A 17,582-nucleotide genomic window follows, 5' to 3' on the forward strand; every position below is an offset into this window, starting at 1 on the left:
ACATAGAATATAGTGTTGCATGAACACAGGCTACTAGGTTCACTTTTCTATTGCAACAGATGAGACAAAAACCAGGAGCTTCAATACCACACACTTCTTCACAATCTACTTCTCCATGCTCATAAATGCTACTCAAACATTCCTTGGAAACAACTTAATCAGTGAGGTGAAATGGAGAAATCAGATGTACCTGACTTCTACAGCACTTTTGACAATTTAGCAAGTTAAATATTAACTGAAATAAACTTTCAAAAGTATCTTCAAGTCTGAAAGCCTGTTAAGTGCTGCAGCATGATCAAACAAATCCTTGCCTAAAGTGTATGGCTTCAAAAAAGAGGGAAGGGTGAAAAAATTATAGAAGAGAAAAATTGAAAATTCAGTAAAGGGAAGAAAAACCACTGAGTAATGTAAAGCCTTTGATGGGTTATACAAAGGGACACCAGGCTGCAGTGTGAGTAATGGGGGAACTCCGTGAAATTTCTGAGAGGTATTTCTCCATTTTCCCCTTTCTTTTTTATTATGTAATGGTTCTGTAAACATGTGACAATGACCAACTACCTTCAGTACTAGTTAGGACCAAAAGCTTGCTTTGTCCTCAATACAGCTGAATATTATATGATGCCACTATTTTAGTGGAAAAGCATGACATATTTTGTGTGAAATATTTTCCAAAGTAAATTAGAAATTAATTTTTTTAATCCTTTCACATTTCAATGCCACATACTTTATGGCAATAAAAGTTATGATTTACACCCAAGAAAAAGCAATGGGGGCTAAACATTCTTATTTTCTTTGTGCAATAGTCTTTACCCTTTCCATGAATTATAAGACTACTTCAGTAGAAGAGATAAAAATATTATTATATATGTTAGCATAAAACTTCACTATTAAGAGAGATGCAGATACCTTGTATTTCAAAGCAAAACAAGTTGCTCAACACAACTTTATAAAAAAAACTATTAGCACTAATTTGATAGACTGCAATGACCCAATCCTCTTCAAAGAGTTTCATTTAATATTTTCTTAATTATCATAAATTTCATTATCATTACATCATTTTTTTCTATCTTCCCCCTAAAATGAGGATTTCATCATCAGTGGACCATCAGAGTAGAAACGCGTTAATAATTTTTTGATGTTACTGACAAACACCAAAAACTTTAAAACACACGTATAGCATTTTAAATATACTTTTGACAGAATATTACTATTGGAAAAAGCTAGCTAGAATTTTCAACTTAGCCAGAAATAGGGTGAAATTGCACTGCTAAATCAATAATCAGATTCCTAGGCAGATGGCCTGATTCTTGAGGCACCCATCGCTCGGCACCTGCTGAGGCTCTGGCTGGGAAGGGTTTCTGCAGGACTGTCCTTGGGGCTGCCCCAAGTGTCTGTCTCAGCCCTCACCCTTGCGCCAGGGCCTTCCCCCAGGAGCAGCTTCGCTGCTACACAGAGCTCCTGAACAGCTGAAACTACAGCCAGGCAGAGGGGGACGCAGAAACTGGCGCCACTTTGCCCAGACTATTTATATAAAAATATTTCTTCCTGGTGCCCAGATTGTGAATTGCAATGGATGAGACTTGGATGGAGTGAGAACTGCGAGAAGATGGAAAGAACATGCTTTCCTCTGACAAGCATATGCCTCCAGGTCTCACCCTTGGCAATATTTAGTTTAATCTCAAGCCGTTTCTGTGAACAGCTCCAGGTCCTGAATGGTTCATTTTGGGGAGTTTGGGACAACAGGGCCAAAGGACAGAGCATCTTAGGAACAGTTCTCACTTGAATGACATATGCCAGTTCTGCTTATTTCCCCTTCACTTTGGTTTCTCTATTTCTCCCATACTGATTATCCTATCCCTAATGAAATATACATCAAAATAAAAACAGAACAAGAAAGACATGTTTTTACATAAAATGAAGAAAAAACCAACCCAAACCACACAAATGATAAAATACAACCAACTAAATAATCATTTTTTTCATTAATTAAATTCATTTGACAGTGACCCATTTAGTTTCTGACAGTTAACAGAAGAAGTAACAAAATTACCTGCAAAATCAATTTAAATATGCCATAGGAAAGCACTAACAAAATCTAAAATGACACAGAGTATAATCTGTGACAGATAGATTTGTTTTGTTTCATTAGAAGAACAATGATTTCATCAAAGCATGAAGAAAATTATAATTTGAAAAATACACTTCATGTATTCTGGAGATAGTACATGAGGAGTTTTTTTTCTTTTTGTGTTGTCATTATTTCTGTTTGTTGGGACTCTGTAAAAAAGACTAAAAAATCCAGTATTTACATAAATATTCAGAAAACTTCAAAAGAAAAACTCCATGATGTTTTTTTGTTCTAGCATGGCATTGTAAAGAACTGAAATGTTTCACATAGAATCCAATAGGTCTTCATTTTGTCTTATGTGTGCCAAATCTGTATTAATTATTAGCACTTAGCCCTGATGCAAGATTTGATTATCGAGTTAATCTTTCTAACTTAGCTAAAGTATAATTGCAGTTTGAAATAAGTGGAGCAGGTTGAATAAGATAAGAATTCCCTACATTGGAAGCCTTGCATGTCATAGGATGACTCCCTTTCCAGCCATGTTTGTACAAAAATTTCTTTCATCACTATTAAAAAGTTTATGGATATTTATTGATTTTATTCAGCATATATTCCACCTACCACAATGGTAAAGGATAGTGAAAAAAGAATCTTGGAATGATAATTCAAGTTTCTTTTGTTTTCTATTTAAATTTCAAAAAGATAAAAAAGGGTTACAGAGAAAGCAAAATTGTTTATGATACTTTTAATATTGGTCACTCATATGATTCAGTGGTCTACAGTTTCAACTGAAAAACAACAATCTTTACCTTAAGAATAGCATATTTTCATAAATTCCAGGGGAAACTACATCTTGCAGTTAGTGTTAAAAGGTAAACTACAGCTAGGTTCCAATGATCCATAAGTTAACAATATTAAAAACCATTTTGTTTGGTTAATAAAAAACTTAATCTCACCTTAAACCCCAGATAACTACAACAAATACACTAAAATACTTTAGTAATAATTCATAGTTCTTGTGTTACACTATCTCAGAAGATTATTAATCTTTTGCCCAGACAACATTTCACCTACACTATAGTTCCAGCAAAGTCACAGAGTAAAAGGAAATATGATTAAGGAATTAATTTTTAATAAGTTTTAATTATTCCTGTACATTTGTATACAGAAGGTTCAGATTGCAATTTAGGCAAGGTTTTAATCAATAAAATTGAATATTAGACATTTTAGTTTGAATTTATGTGCTAGGAAATTATTCATGTTCATTTAACTATGATAAAATATTCTGTATGTTCTGATTACTATATGAAAATATTTCTTCTTCCTGACTTCAGGAAATCCCTGTCTATCCCCAGATTCTGAGAATGCGCAAGTTACACACCATCTTTTCAGCATGTATTCTACAATCTTAGAGGACAACCATCATTTTATAAGGAAGCTTCTAATGTTAATATTTCCATCTTTTCACCTAGTTAGAGTTACCCCCAAAGGTTTCCTGGCTTGATGCAGTGTGCACCTGCCAGAATGCTTCTGCCAGCAGGAGTGATAATAAGGATGTGAATATGCAGCCAAGAATAGGGAAAAGGCAGGGCTTTTTTCAGTGAGGGATGTTATTGTCTTACACCAATATTTTAAATTACTGCAAATTTAAAATATGTTACAGTAGAGTCCTCAAAATGGTGCAAAAGATCACACCCTTTTCATATATTCTAAGTACCATGGAAGTGTGTAAGTAGGAGAAGGTTGAGCAATACTTTATTTAAAAATTCTCTACAATTAGAAATTTCTGTAGTTGAAACATTCTAGTTCTATTCTCATCTATACATCTGTGAAAGATATTTTTCTATAAAAAATATCATAGGCAATACTAACATTTTAAAGTAGTTAGGTACTTCTTAGTCAATGTTATAAGTACTTTCAAAGCAGTGACTTTTTATTGCTTAAAAATAGACAGAGAAAAGCGTAATATTTCTTATCTCTCAATATTTCTTATATTTGCACTTAAAATAGAGGTAGTTCATAGGAGTAGGATTAAAAAATGGAATAATAGCATTCTGAATTTCCAGTCAAACTCTTTATATATTTAAGTTATATTTATCTTACATAAGAGGTAGAGGTGTCTATAAAAATAAAAGTTATTTAATCACAAAAACAAAACACAATCTCCTAAACTGCAATATTAAGTGAAATAACAAAAGCAAATTTTGTGACTCTCTGAAATCTGTTTTAATAAAACATGTCAAACATTTCATCATTTTAAATAACCATTTTTCTTTGATCATTTAAAATTTGTACTTTGAATTGTAAGATATTTCTATACTGAAACTGTGTGAAAATTCCAAGTCTTTTCGTTCAACTGCTGCAGCTTAATCCTAAAATTTTGCCTTCTAGTATAATTTGTTCCAGAGAAGTTAGACTTTCAGGAACTCTCTAACCTGAATGAAACAAATTTTAGAAACAATGACCTCGTTCTGATCTAATTTAGCTCAGTGTAACTTTGAAGCCAAAGTTGTTGAAGACGTATGAAACTGGCACAAGCAAGATTGAAATCAGGTCCCTTATCTCTCTGAATTTAAAAGTGAGAGCTCTCTGATGGAATCCCACTTCCTTGGCATTTCTGCTCATGTAAGACACGCACTGTTCTTGCAGTAGCACTCAGGAAATGTGCTTTCTGCTTCTCACACCATGAGCTACCACACTTTTTCTAACTTGTGACAAGCATATTGTTTTCAAATAAACCTAATTCTCCATCAAAAACTAAACTGGATGTTTACCAGATTGGTTTCAAATCTGCAATAAACAAGTAGGCCCTGAAGGCTATTCCAGACATGAGGATATTTTAACTTCTATCGTGAAAAAGGGCAGTTCTTCACAAGTTTGTAAATGACCACAACACAGCCAGTGCAAGGTTATGTATTTATGTTTTCATGTGCTTAGTGACAAAGTGTATTTTCACCTGGTCCTGCAAGCACACATTTCTGCTCAGACAGCCTGCACTCTGCAGCTTTCAATCAACAACACACGGATCTTCAATGTTTTAAGTTTGCTCGAGTCTATCCACATGTTTTGTTAGGGGGTTGGTAAACAGCTGGCTGAATATGAGCTGGCAGCATGCCTGGATGACTAGGAAGGCGAGTCACATCCTGGCTGGTATCAGCAAAAGGGTGGCCAGCAGGACCAGGGCAGTGATCAGCCTCTGGTACTCAGCATTGGTGAGGCTGCACTTTAAATACTGGGTTTGGTTTGGGGCACCTCACTACAAGACAGACATGGAAGGGCTGGAGCGAGTCCAGAGAAGGGTAACAAAGCTGGTGAAGGGTCTGGAGCACAAGTCCTGTGAAGAGGAGCTGAGAGAGATGGGGGTGTTTAGCCTGGAGAAAAGGAGGCTCAGGGGGTACCTTATCACCCTCTACAACTACCTGAGAGGAGTTGTAGCCACGTCGGCGTGGGACTCTTCTGCAAAGTAACAAGCAACAGAAAGGAGAGAAGAGGCCTCATGATGTGGCAGGGGAAATTTAGACTGGATATAAGGAAAAAAATTCTTCACTGAAAGGGTTATCAAACACTAGAACAGGAACAGGCTGCCCAGGGGACTAGCTGATTCACTAGTCCCCTGGGCAGCCCTGGAAGTATTTAAAAGGCATGGATGTGACACTGGTTTAGTGGTGACATTGTCATTCTTAAGTTAACAGTAGGACTTTATCCCAAAGATCTCTTCCAAACTAAAGATTTCTATCTTTCTATGCATATGAGTTTCTTTGACAATAAAAACTAACTAGCTATGATGTTTTAATAAAATAAGAGTGAAAGCAAACACTAAATTTAAGAACTGACAAAACGCAAACACATTTCACTTTCCCACCACAGATTCCACCCACATTAGATGTCAGCCACCATTTGTGCAAACAGATACCTTTCACAGGGTGCTCTGAAAAGTGCTGGGAGCATGGTTTGCATGTATGCCTGAACTGTTTACCATCATTGGAGAGTCTACTATGTCCTACTTTCTATTTAGAACAAATTAGGGCAATATTTAGAACTATCACACACCTAGATTTCCTTGAATGAATTCTCTTCTTCCATGTAGAGATTGTCTCTTGCTGAATCCCTAGAGTTTGAGAGATTTGTAAAGACTTGTTTTTAAGACCCTCAAGTGTTTGGGGAAGGTGCAGACAGAACCCCAGCTTCAGCACAGGTCGCCTCTCTCGTGCCTTTCCTCTGAGTGGGGGTAAAACAACCCCAGGGATCACAAGATTTCCTGAGTCTCTTCAGATTGGTCCTTTGGCAGACTGCAGGTGTGACAGTATTGCCATAAGGAACACAAGGGCAATGGTACTGTTTGATTTTCTAAATTTATCTGTAAAGCCTGTGGACACACAGAATTAGCCACTCTGCTTCACATCTGCTTCATGCTAGCCCGCAAATTATGGGGGCCCTTTCAAACCTCCCCTTAAGGCCTCCTCCTTAGAATTGCACTGGAAAACATCAAACTGAACATGAAGGTAAAAAAGTACTCTAATTGTCCCTCACAATAGAAGACAGTTAAATTGGACAATCAATGTAGAAAGGTTGGCCTGACTTGCACAACACAAAATTCATAGTTCTTGTGTTTTATACATATAGCTTTATTTGGACCTCTGTTGGTGACATAGTTGACTCTGCTACAATACCATCACAACTGTTTTCTTTTTATAAGTCACATTTCTCAGAGCCTTCAAACTACACCATGTAAACTGAGATGGTTTTGGGAAAGAATTGGTGATTTGAACAGTCTAGAACATTTATAATGTCATTATAATACCTGGGTTTAGTGATGGAGGTGGCATTTTACAGCCATTTAAAATTCATGATTTCATAAAAACATTGACATTTCAATACTTGTTTTTCTCTAAAATTTTAAGCAATTTTGATCTTTCATTATTAGGGAAAATAGCAATATACCTAATATTTTGGTCCAAAACATAGAGGCAACTTCTTTTTTTCCTCCAAAGTGTATTTCCTAAGACAGCCAGGAGGTCCTGTCATGGAGATACAGCTTTGAACTGTCTGCTACACTGATCTCAGGACTGGCAATAAGTGTTGTAAATTGAGACATCTTTGCAGTTACAGAAGCCTGGTATTCACAGCAAGAGTGAAGAAGGGTCTCTTACATAATGCAGAGAAAATATTATTAGTTTCAGAAAAATTTGAATAACACAATAGGAAAGGATTGTTCATCCTATTCACAGAAAAAGGCAGAGGCCATCTATTAAATTGGTGCTCAGTTATGTCACTAAAGAGTTTCAATGTCTATGAAGATCTGCACAAAATTCACTCTGAAAAATATGTCTAATTCTGGCACAACCTATGTTTCAGGTAAACTCATTTGTAATCTCAGCTATGTCCATTTAACACTGTTCTCATGCGTTGTTTCCTGAGTTTCTAAAGAATGAACTCACCTGTCAGTGTCAGCTCCTGACCGTGGTCTTAGCATATCTCATCCCACCAAACACCATCCCAGCCCTTCATGTCAATGCTGACAGGTCCACATTTCTTGCACAGGAGTCCCAGTCCCTCTTTGCAAAAAATGCCACTCCAGGGGTTAAAGAGCAGGGGAGAAGTCGGAGGGTCTGAAGATATTATTTGATTACGTGACATGGGCTGCTGAGCCTGGCGCAGCTGGCTCTGGTTCCAGTACAGGAGTTACTCCTGGAATGACTTCCTGCGCTATGCATGGTCCCTTCCCCCAGCTCAGGATCCCCAGCACAGGCTGGGAGCAGACACACTCAAAGCAGTCACATCCTTCCCCAGTTCAAGCAGTTGCTCTTCTCCTTTATGAAAAACCAAGGTTTTCTCCACATTGGTTCCAGCTGCAGGCCACCACTAGGCCACTTTGACACAGTTATACTCTATATGTCATTAAAAAGTGCTTACACTAATTCAATCAAGATGAACAAAGCATAGTAAGGAATGTTTTTTCCCTGCAAAATCTTTGCAACTTTTTAAAATTAATTTGTATAACAAATATCTAGCTTCATTCATTCCCTCAGAAAACAGGACAGACACGACATTGTCATTATTATTTACTATTGTTATCAGTAAGAATGTTTTCTTTGACACCTAAAATGAAAAATTATTTACGTGAAAGCTGTAAGTTTTGTAAGATGACAAAGAACCTAGAATTTATTACAGAGAACCTAGAATTGTTAGAATTGTAGAGGATGTTCTAAACTCTCATCTGAAAGGAGCAGAAGATCCAATATGTAGACGAGACCCACTTCTTGTCAAAGTCCAGTGGATCCCTGAGACCCAGACATGAAGGGAAAGGCTCCTATCCAGGCAAGGTCTTCAGCAGTTATGGATTTTTCAGGTGGGCAGAAAAGTGGCAATAAGAAATCCAAGGGCAATCAAAGAGAGACATCAGTGCTTTAGGATGACAGGTTAAGGAACCAGGAGTACAAGTGGGCTTCTACTCTATTCTCCCAGTTGCAGGAAATGAGGAGGGAAGAGAGGGAGATCCAGCAGACCAATATTTGACTCTGAGCCAGCAGAATTTTGTGGGGTTTTGATCATGTTTACATTACATGACACCACACCGGCTGATGACAAATGGGGATCACCTGTCTCAAAAGAGAAAAAGGATTTTTCTCAGGCATTAGCAGGGTTCATGGACAGAGCTTTAAACTAGGTCTGAAGGGGAAAGGCATGAAACCAGACTTGTTACAGATAAATTAGGCAGCACCCTTCCAGTGTCTGAGAGACATTGTGCCAGTGGGGTCCTTCATTCTGCTGTCTCCATGGAGGTAGGGGATAGAGAGCTGTGCAGCAGCAGACACAAGGGTTATTGATGTGTTAGAAGACATGGAAGTGCTAAATTAGTGGAAATCAATAATCTTGTAGATCTTTTCCAACCTAAATGATTCTGCGCTTTTATAATCCTCAATGTATATGCTTTGTTATGTGTACAAAAAATATATTGTCTATATTACCTTGTATAATACATTTCCTGCACTGAATTGCATTAAATAAACATTTTGTTACTACTTCCCCTGTATTGATTGGTTCTATCTTTCTCAAGGTTGCTTCAAAGAGCAAAATCATGAACACCATAAAGTTGGTATAAGTCTTTTCTACTCATCAGGAACACTAAGGGGGTCAAGGTTTCAGCACAGCTGTTTCACAGAAGTACATGGAACTGTCTACTTCGACATAGTGAAAATTCCTTCCATTCTACACAATCTTGATCCTTACTTATCAGACCATGGTTGTGGATATTGACATATGAAAATTCAGAGTTATTACACTTACTCAAGTTAATTACTTGCTTCAGAACCAACTTGATAGCAACTTAATAAAATAAATAGTAGTAAATTTTCTATTCACAATCCAAAACAGCAGATAACCATTTAGAGGAAGTAACAAAGGTTCACTGGTATAAGAATAAAAACTCAAAAAAAGCTTAAAACAACATACATGAAGGTAAGTGAACTCATAATATTCATTTCATTGAGTTTAAATTCATGGTCCCCAATACTTTCATATTTAATTAGAAATTATCCTTTTATAGGCTAGGAAGTAATTTCAATCAATCTTAGTTTTCTTTCTGAAAGTAATTCCAAAACTACTTCTAAAAAGCACTAAAATAAAAATTCATCATAGCACCACAAGGAAAAGAAACCTCTATTGGTGTAAACAACATCAGTAATTTTAAATTTGTCTCAAAACTTCAGTGGGTTAACCTTACATACACAGATCTTTTTGCAGATCAGACATTCTTTAACCTGCAGCAGACAGCATGAAACTGGCATAAGGGCTGTATCATGTGCTCCAGTTAATTCAACAAAAACGCAGTCATGCGCCCACACTTGATCCAGATCAAGTATGCACTCATTGTGATCCAGGAGCACACAAATCTGGTATTAAATAACATGAAACCGTGGCCTTATATGACAGCACAGCTTTAGATATTTTGCAGATTTCATTGATAGGTTTTTCAGTAGGCATGTTTTTTCCTTTAACTAATCCAAATACTTATAGGAGCTGTGATGATCTTTTCCACATAAATCATCAAATTTATGTAAATGAAACACAAAATCAGAAAAAAAATCCCGATTCCCATCACAACAAAGTTGAGTCATCTGTGAAGGGCTGGAGATGTGTGGTTGCAACCATTTTAAATAGCTAAATGTCCAAAGCAGTAGAAACCAAATAAAATCTATATAGTGAATCAATAAAAAAATTAGAAATCTTACCTTTTTCACTAACACTTTCACTTTCAATCTCTACATCATCACAACTTGTATATTCTGGAGTGGATGCCAGTTCTTCTTCTGAGCTACTTAATGAAACCTGGCGCATTTTACCTCCTTTTTTTGTTTTATGGGGCTTTGGTGGAGGAGGTCTGACGGATTCAGACTGGTCCGAGCTGAGCGAATCATTCCGTAACATGGTCTCCATCTTTTCACGCTTTGTTTTCCGAACAGCAGAACTGGGATCCAAATGGTGCTGTTTCCTTAAAGAATCAGAGCGCCTCATGTCTGGTCTTTCCAGAGGAATTGGACTCCTCCTAGGTGTAGGAGGGCTATGATTTGTGGTCCTCTGACGATTGGGACTTGGTCCCTGAGCCTCTCGAGTTCTTTCCATAGAGTATGAACGTTGGTTTTCCATGGCGGCCCTGCGCTCAGACACTGATCTTTGTCTTGATGGCCGTTCCATCCTGAGCATGGACATCCGAGAATCATCCAGCTCTGTATTCGCCAGCGAGACATCGCTATGCCTGCGTTCGTGTCGTGCGCGGGACACTTCAGCGTGGATACGCATTTGTTCCTCATATGGCTGCGGCTTGACTGGATAACGAGCCAAATTAGGATCACTCCGGTATCGTGCCTGGTATTCCTCTTCCCTCCTTTGCCTCTCATATTCTTCCCTGCTTTGCGCATCTTCTTCTTCTACCGGATACTCCTTGGAACGCCTGCGGCTCCTCCTGTTGGAATCTCTATAATCACCCAGTTCAGGCTCTTCGTACAACTGGGGCCCACGCTGTGACCGCCTATCTGAATAATCTGATGGTGACCTGGGCATCGCACTGTCTGATGTAGCATACTGCGAGTATTCGTCTCTCTCGTCCCTTTGGTCGTATCTTCTGCTCTGTTCTCTTGATATTGAAGGGCTTCTTTTCCTAAATAATCATGGCAAGAAAGCAGAAAGAGAATCCTGTCAATATTTTATGTAGCACAAATATACAGTTAATGCTAGTTAAAAGATAAAATGACCAGCTGATGGAAAAAAAAAATCCATTCATTGCATTTTTTGTGAATATGCTCCCACATTTTCTGTACCAAATTAAAGAAAGGATGTCATGCTATAAATCTGCTTACAGTGCGCAGTTTGAATAAAAAACAGCTTTGAAGGAAAAACGCTGATGTGACTTTATAAAATATAGAAGACAAATACTTAGGCTACTTTGTAGTCATGACTGGTTTACAAGTATCAAAATTTTTTAATCCTTTAAATCATTTTACAGCAATATAACTTGACCATATACTTGTCTTCAATGGAGTTTTTTAATCACCATGAAAATTAGGGCTAGAAAAATCATTCAGTTAGTTTATTCTTTTAGCAGCTGTTATTGCTCAAAAACACACATTTCAGTTCCCACAAAACTATAATTTGTGCCAAGGGCAGAAAACAGACAAAGATTCAATGGCAGCACTTTTCTAAATCAGATGAACTCAGAAGTCCTGAACTCAGAAAACAAACCACATTTTTTGCTGTGAAGGGAAAGAGTTTCAAAGTGCTGCCTCTGTCTATCTGATAGGAGAGAAAACATTATTTTCACAGCCAGGAAGGAAATGCAGTCTCTGCTGACCAAGAAAAAACAACAGCTGTCAGTGCAGAGTGTGCATGGCCTGTGGGGTGTCTGGCAAACTGGCATCCTGTACTGTTTTAGGTACCATACAGAATTATTAAACTGTGCTTGAAAGATTTGGACCCAGTATTGCCTTGTAAATAGTAAAGTACTTTAGCTTTGCAATGGCATCTAAAAATGAGGAAACTAATTAAATCTTGCAAAAATGAAACTCTTAGTGTGAAGCATGACAAGTTCTGTAAGAATCATGCAAATGCCTATTTGCTTACAGTGGAGCTAAGACATCCCATCTGTGTTGTTACAGAGGTGTGTTAGTTCCAGCAGAAATTATAACTTCTGTACATTTTACAAAATCTCTACAGACTCTGCTACTGGGGACTCAACCTGAATAATTCTAATGTAACATGAACAGAGTTTCAGAAGGCTAAAACCAGAATGGCCAACAGGAAGGGACAATTAGAACAACACAACTACCCAAATGCAGTTTGCAAAGACATAGAAGCTTCATTAGGACAACAGCAATTAGATGCAGAAGTGCTTTAAGGAAGATAAATATTTTTCACTTAAGTACTTGAGATGATGAAAAATTATGCCACATCCCAAAATAAATTGTTCCAATAGAAAATTACCCAATTCCTGAAAAATTCTGTCATGGCTATAGCAAAAGTGTGCATAACTTCCTCTCCCCGATTGTGTCCCTCATATAGGAAAAATCTGCATTCATCAGATACAGGCATTAATCCATGTGAATCTCATTGCAAAATCAAGACAAATACATGTACACATGAAATGTACACATACTATACTGCCAATAGTCACACTGTCTATACTCAGTCTATATAACCTTCATGTGTCTTCAGAGCAGCATTGTTTACATCAATTTGATCCTCCAAAGCATTCAAATTCTCTAGAACATATGGTTTGTGGTATCAACTCCATGATGAACAGTGCAACACACAAAGCCATACAGATTCTAGTTTGACAAATCTCATGTGTGTCTTGGAGCAGCCTGAGTGTACACATGCTTCAGTATTAAACTTCTACACACTTATATCTACAGCAATACAAACAACACAGCAGTAGGAATTGGTTTAGCTACAAGTAGAAGATTATATAAACATACAAAAAACATGCACATGTGTATATATACATAAAATAAATAAATATATCACTCCGTGTCACAGCAACCTCATATGGATACGATCCTCTTCTGATGACATTACAGCTATAATGTCATGGGGGGGAGGCTGAGGGGCATAAATGACATGGATTTCTGTACAAGTGAAAATATTGTTGTAGACTTGCTGCTGAGGAAAATGTATTTCTGTTAAGGAAACACATCATCAGATGAACTGCCACAAGACTTACTAAAAAGTACACCTGTTTTTTCTATGTTAATGAGAGGAGAATTTGCCGATTTAGCATTTTATTTTTAGGCATTTATACAAACATTCTCTAACCTCATGTGCTACATTTACTACAAACAGTAATTTTCCTTCCTCCATTTAAGATATAAAAATAGGAAACCATCTATGGCTGACAGTTATGTGAAGAGCAGCTGGGTCCTCAATCTACTCTAACCTTAATGAAGGAAAAAGCTTTGCATGGCTGGCCTGTGTGTGGCAACTACTAGGGCACATGCAAGAAAAAGGACTTACCTGCAAACATAGTGCTTTTCTTCAGAGAAATCAGCCTAACAGAAAAAAAGTAGCTAATTGAATTCCTGGCCTAAGTTGACTGACATCATCAGGCCCTCTTTCTAATTAATTTCATTCCTGTTGAAGTCAGCTTACTTCACTACTGAAGTTACTGAATTAACCAGAAGCTGTAATACTGTCCATCAGAAATAAATTAACTGTACTGTACACCTGATCAGCCAGAAACCTGCTGCAGGAGAGGGCTCACCCTGCCCCACAGTCCCCAGACCCTCAGTACTAAAGTCTGTCATTCTCTACTGAATATCACAGCACAATTTGCCTCCCTTTAACATTCAACAATTTTTTAATTTTAAAAATATCTGCTATATACAGAGTTGTACAATGAATGCTATACATTTCAAATCAGAATTATGAAATCACAGTAAGAGGCAACTAGTACTGATGAAAACTTAAGGCCTGTCCCTACTATTAAAAATCTGCTGCTATTTTCAGATCACTAGCTAATTCTCACTCACCTTCATCTGTCTAAGCCATTTCTCACCATTAATTACCCTAAGGACACCTTAATAAAACCCTTCCATCAAGCACCCCCAGCTGGATACACTATGGAAAATGACTACTCCTGTCTTCCCAGGACTTCCCTGGAACCTTAAAAGCTAAGTGAACTTTAAGGGTGTGATATGCACCCTCCAGCTGCCAGCTGAACTAAGCACTATATATCTCTTGTCAGAAGGATTACCACCTTTTCTGGAAAGGTTACCACACCTTTTCTGAAAAATCCTCCAGGCCATTGTGATTGCTACTTGTTTGAAACAACCATAAAATAAAATCTCTATTATGGTTTAAAAACTGCAAAAATCTCTTTGTCAGGCACATTCTATAAATGGGGGTTTTTTTCAGATACAGAATATGAAACTTATTTTTTCCTACTTATTACTGTGTATTTATTTTTACTGTAATTTATCAATACGTGACATTTGGTCTTTTAATACACAACCCATAACCCTACACTGATGGAAACTTTATTTGCAGTGCACTACAGATATTACTAATATTATGGAAAAGCAAATAGCTTGACTGTAATCTGTACTCCTGCTCATAAAGTTAAATTATTCAACTCCCCCACATCACAATAGAACTCAAGGGCTTAAAATATAGCATAGAAGAATATAAGACAGCTATTCAACTTTGATGGCTGTGATTTCCATAATGGAACTAAATATCTTGAAACTCTTTGACATTCACTTGGATTCTGCCTTAAAGAGAAAAACTCTTTTGCTTTGATTTAGGTTTTTAGAAAATTGACCCAAATGTATTGTAGAAAAGGATATTTTAAAAATTAAGTCTCCATCACAATTCAGAAGTCAGAGACATTAAGAAACATTGTAATATGTAAAGTAATTATATCACTGTCAAAACTAGATATCAGACCCTCCTGCTAATGATCTTTTCCTCAGACTAACAAAATATACATTTGAACTGGAGAAAACCTTCATGAAGATATAATTCTTAAGTTATATTTGACCACCTGAAGCAACCTGCAGTTACTTGAAGAGTATGATTTATCAGAAGCTTTGGGTCAATTAAAAAATGATAATTTGGGTCAATTAAATAATGCTCTCAGTGGGCCTGAGCCATCAGCTACTTGGAAATGAATACTGGCCATCTACTTGTAAGACCTAATTATAATTTACTAGAAAATACTTTCAAATTTTGTTCTCTCTTTCCTATAAATTATCAAGGAATAAAGTTGAATGGAAAATTAAAACTGAAAATATCTCTCCTGCATATATTGTAATTTTGCTTAACTCAAAATGTGATCCCTTCAATACGTGGAAAAATAATTCAGAGAAGGTAAAAAATTGTCATTTGCCACCAGAACTTTTTCACAAAAGTCATTCAAGATACAGAGCTTCTTGTTAGAGACCTCATCATACCCTGAACACAGCTTCATTTCTCCTTTACTGTATGGCTTCTGTCAGCAAAAGTGCATTTGTTGGCCCCTGAGCAATCGTTTAAGAATAGTTCTTCTACTATTTGAAATTCTGTACTTCTATGTGTTGAATTCAACAGTCAGGACACTTGTTTAAAACAACAGTGACAGGGAGCAGATAAAGCACTTGTCCCACAGATCCCAGGAGCTGAGCTGGGCACTCTCTGGACCTTGCACCCAAAGCCCCATGAGCGCAATGAGCCCAGAAAACTTGCTGTGCAGCTTAGAGTCTGCCTGCCTTTCACAGGGAGGGTTCTACTCTCTCATTTAGGAAACCATCTCCACAGACCTCCTTTGCCAGACTGAAAAATCTCCAATTTTTTTGGCAGTGGTTTTAAGAGGCTATCTGGTAATGATTTAACTTCATTCTCCTCGTAACTTCTGCCTCTGCTGAGTCATACTGTGCAGGAGAATTCATTTTGCACATTCTACGAAGCAGCTATGGCTGCCTTGTTGAAAAAAGATGGTTTTTTTTTTTAGTTCAAAGCAGTTCCAGTTTTCACCAAGATCTCTCTTTACAGTTACTCTATGCTGTCTAGTTTTATACTAGATTAAACTTATGATTTATCAGTTCCCCATTCTTAGTTTCTCACCCCTCAAAAAATGAAGAATGTAAGCAACCAGTGCACAATTCACAAGTTAATTAACTTAAACAGCCTACTTTGATAAATAGAAAAGGTGTGTATTGCATTTGACCAATATGGTTTTCAAAATTTGTTCTGAAGTACATCTAACACTCACATATCTAAGGAGTCCACTAGGTAAAGCTCATGTGAGACAATATTTCCTTCCTCATTTCAGCCATGCCTTGCAATTTTGCCTTATAGAAACCATACGTAAAAACATTAGAATACATTCCAGCTAAATATCTCCAAAGAATATGAATTAAGTTTACAATGAATATGAATTAAGTTTACAATTCAATAAATTTCCTGAAGCATGAGATTGGTAGAGCGGATGTTGATCTCTATTAGATTTTATCTGAAAATAAGAATTCACTGACTGCAGGCTTGTATCAACAGAATGAAAGGAAATCTGCAGTAACAAAATGTTAATATAATTAAAGTCACCACTGATAACAATTTTGCTTTGAACTTGACATGATTGCACAGACATATGAAACAATACATTTTTATTCTATACAAGAAATTCGTCAAAAATTCAGCATTGCAGCAGGGCTACTTTCAATTTGTATGAGGAAAAGAGTTACAACATGGAAAAAACTGCTGAACAAAAGAGGTGATTTAAGTATCAATTGCTAATTTACAAATTTTTAGCTAATACTTTTGTTTCACTTTTTTTTCTTTAAATAAAAAACAACAGAGATAGGAAAACTGGACTAACATTAGAAATTATTTTGTCCTCCTTTATTTTGCCTGAGTATTTAGCAGCTCTTAAATCATATAATGTTATTTTAGAGAACTGCAAGCTGAGAAATAAAGCAACAATATTTTACTGAGTGTTCTTTCAGATATATTGAAGAATGCTTACCTCTTAAAAATAGGTTAAACATGCCAAGATTTTTCATTATTTCTACTTCTGAACATTTTCAAAATTAATATTTTGCTAATTATTTCCACTTAATAGATAAACAAGCAATATTGCACCTTTTCTTTCAGTAAAAATTTTGTCCCAAAGAAAATAATAATCAAAACTATAATAAAGAGCAAATTGATTAGTTTTCAAGAATTGGTAGGAATGGGCATTCTTGTTATCTGCATCAGTACTGACACTACAGAAACCATTTGCAGAAGGGTGGAATCAATTAACATCTGTCTAACAGCAGGATTTAAATTACTTTAAAACACAGGGTATTAAAAGAATAGTAGGTCACAAAAACACTAACATAAGAATGAGTAAATATAATACTGAACTGTTACTAAAAAGTACAAATAATATAAAATAAAAGAACATTTCAAAATTCTACATATACTATTTTTATTAAGATAAATATAATGTTTCAAGAATTATTTTTATCACAGAAATTAGAATACAATTTAAGAAACTAAATTATAG

General features: G+C 36.5%; 1 protein-coding gene across 1 annotated transcript in view; it reads right to left on the minus strand.

Annotated features, from left to right (window-relative positions):
* RIMS2 (regulating synaptic membrane exocytosis 2) overlaps positions 1-17,582 on the minus strand; it is a 444,540-nt gene that overhangs the window by 243,776 nt on the left and 183,182 nt on the right. Inside the window, exon 4 of the mRNA XM_059490825.1 lies at positions 10,300-11,225. Coding sequence (XP_059346808.1) covers positions 10,300-11,225 — 926 coding nt within the window. The remainder of the gene's footprint in view (positions 1-10,299; positions 11,226-17,582) is intronic.

The sequence above is a fragment of the Ammospiza nelsoni genome, chromosome 1, assembly GCF_027579445.1.
Source record: "Ammospiza nelsoni isolate bAmmNel1 chromosome 1, bAmmNel1.pri, whole genome shotgun sequence".
Lineage (NCBI taxonomy): Eukaryota > Metazoa > Chordata > Aves > Passeriformes > Passerellidae > Ammospiza > Ammospiza nelsoni.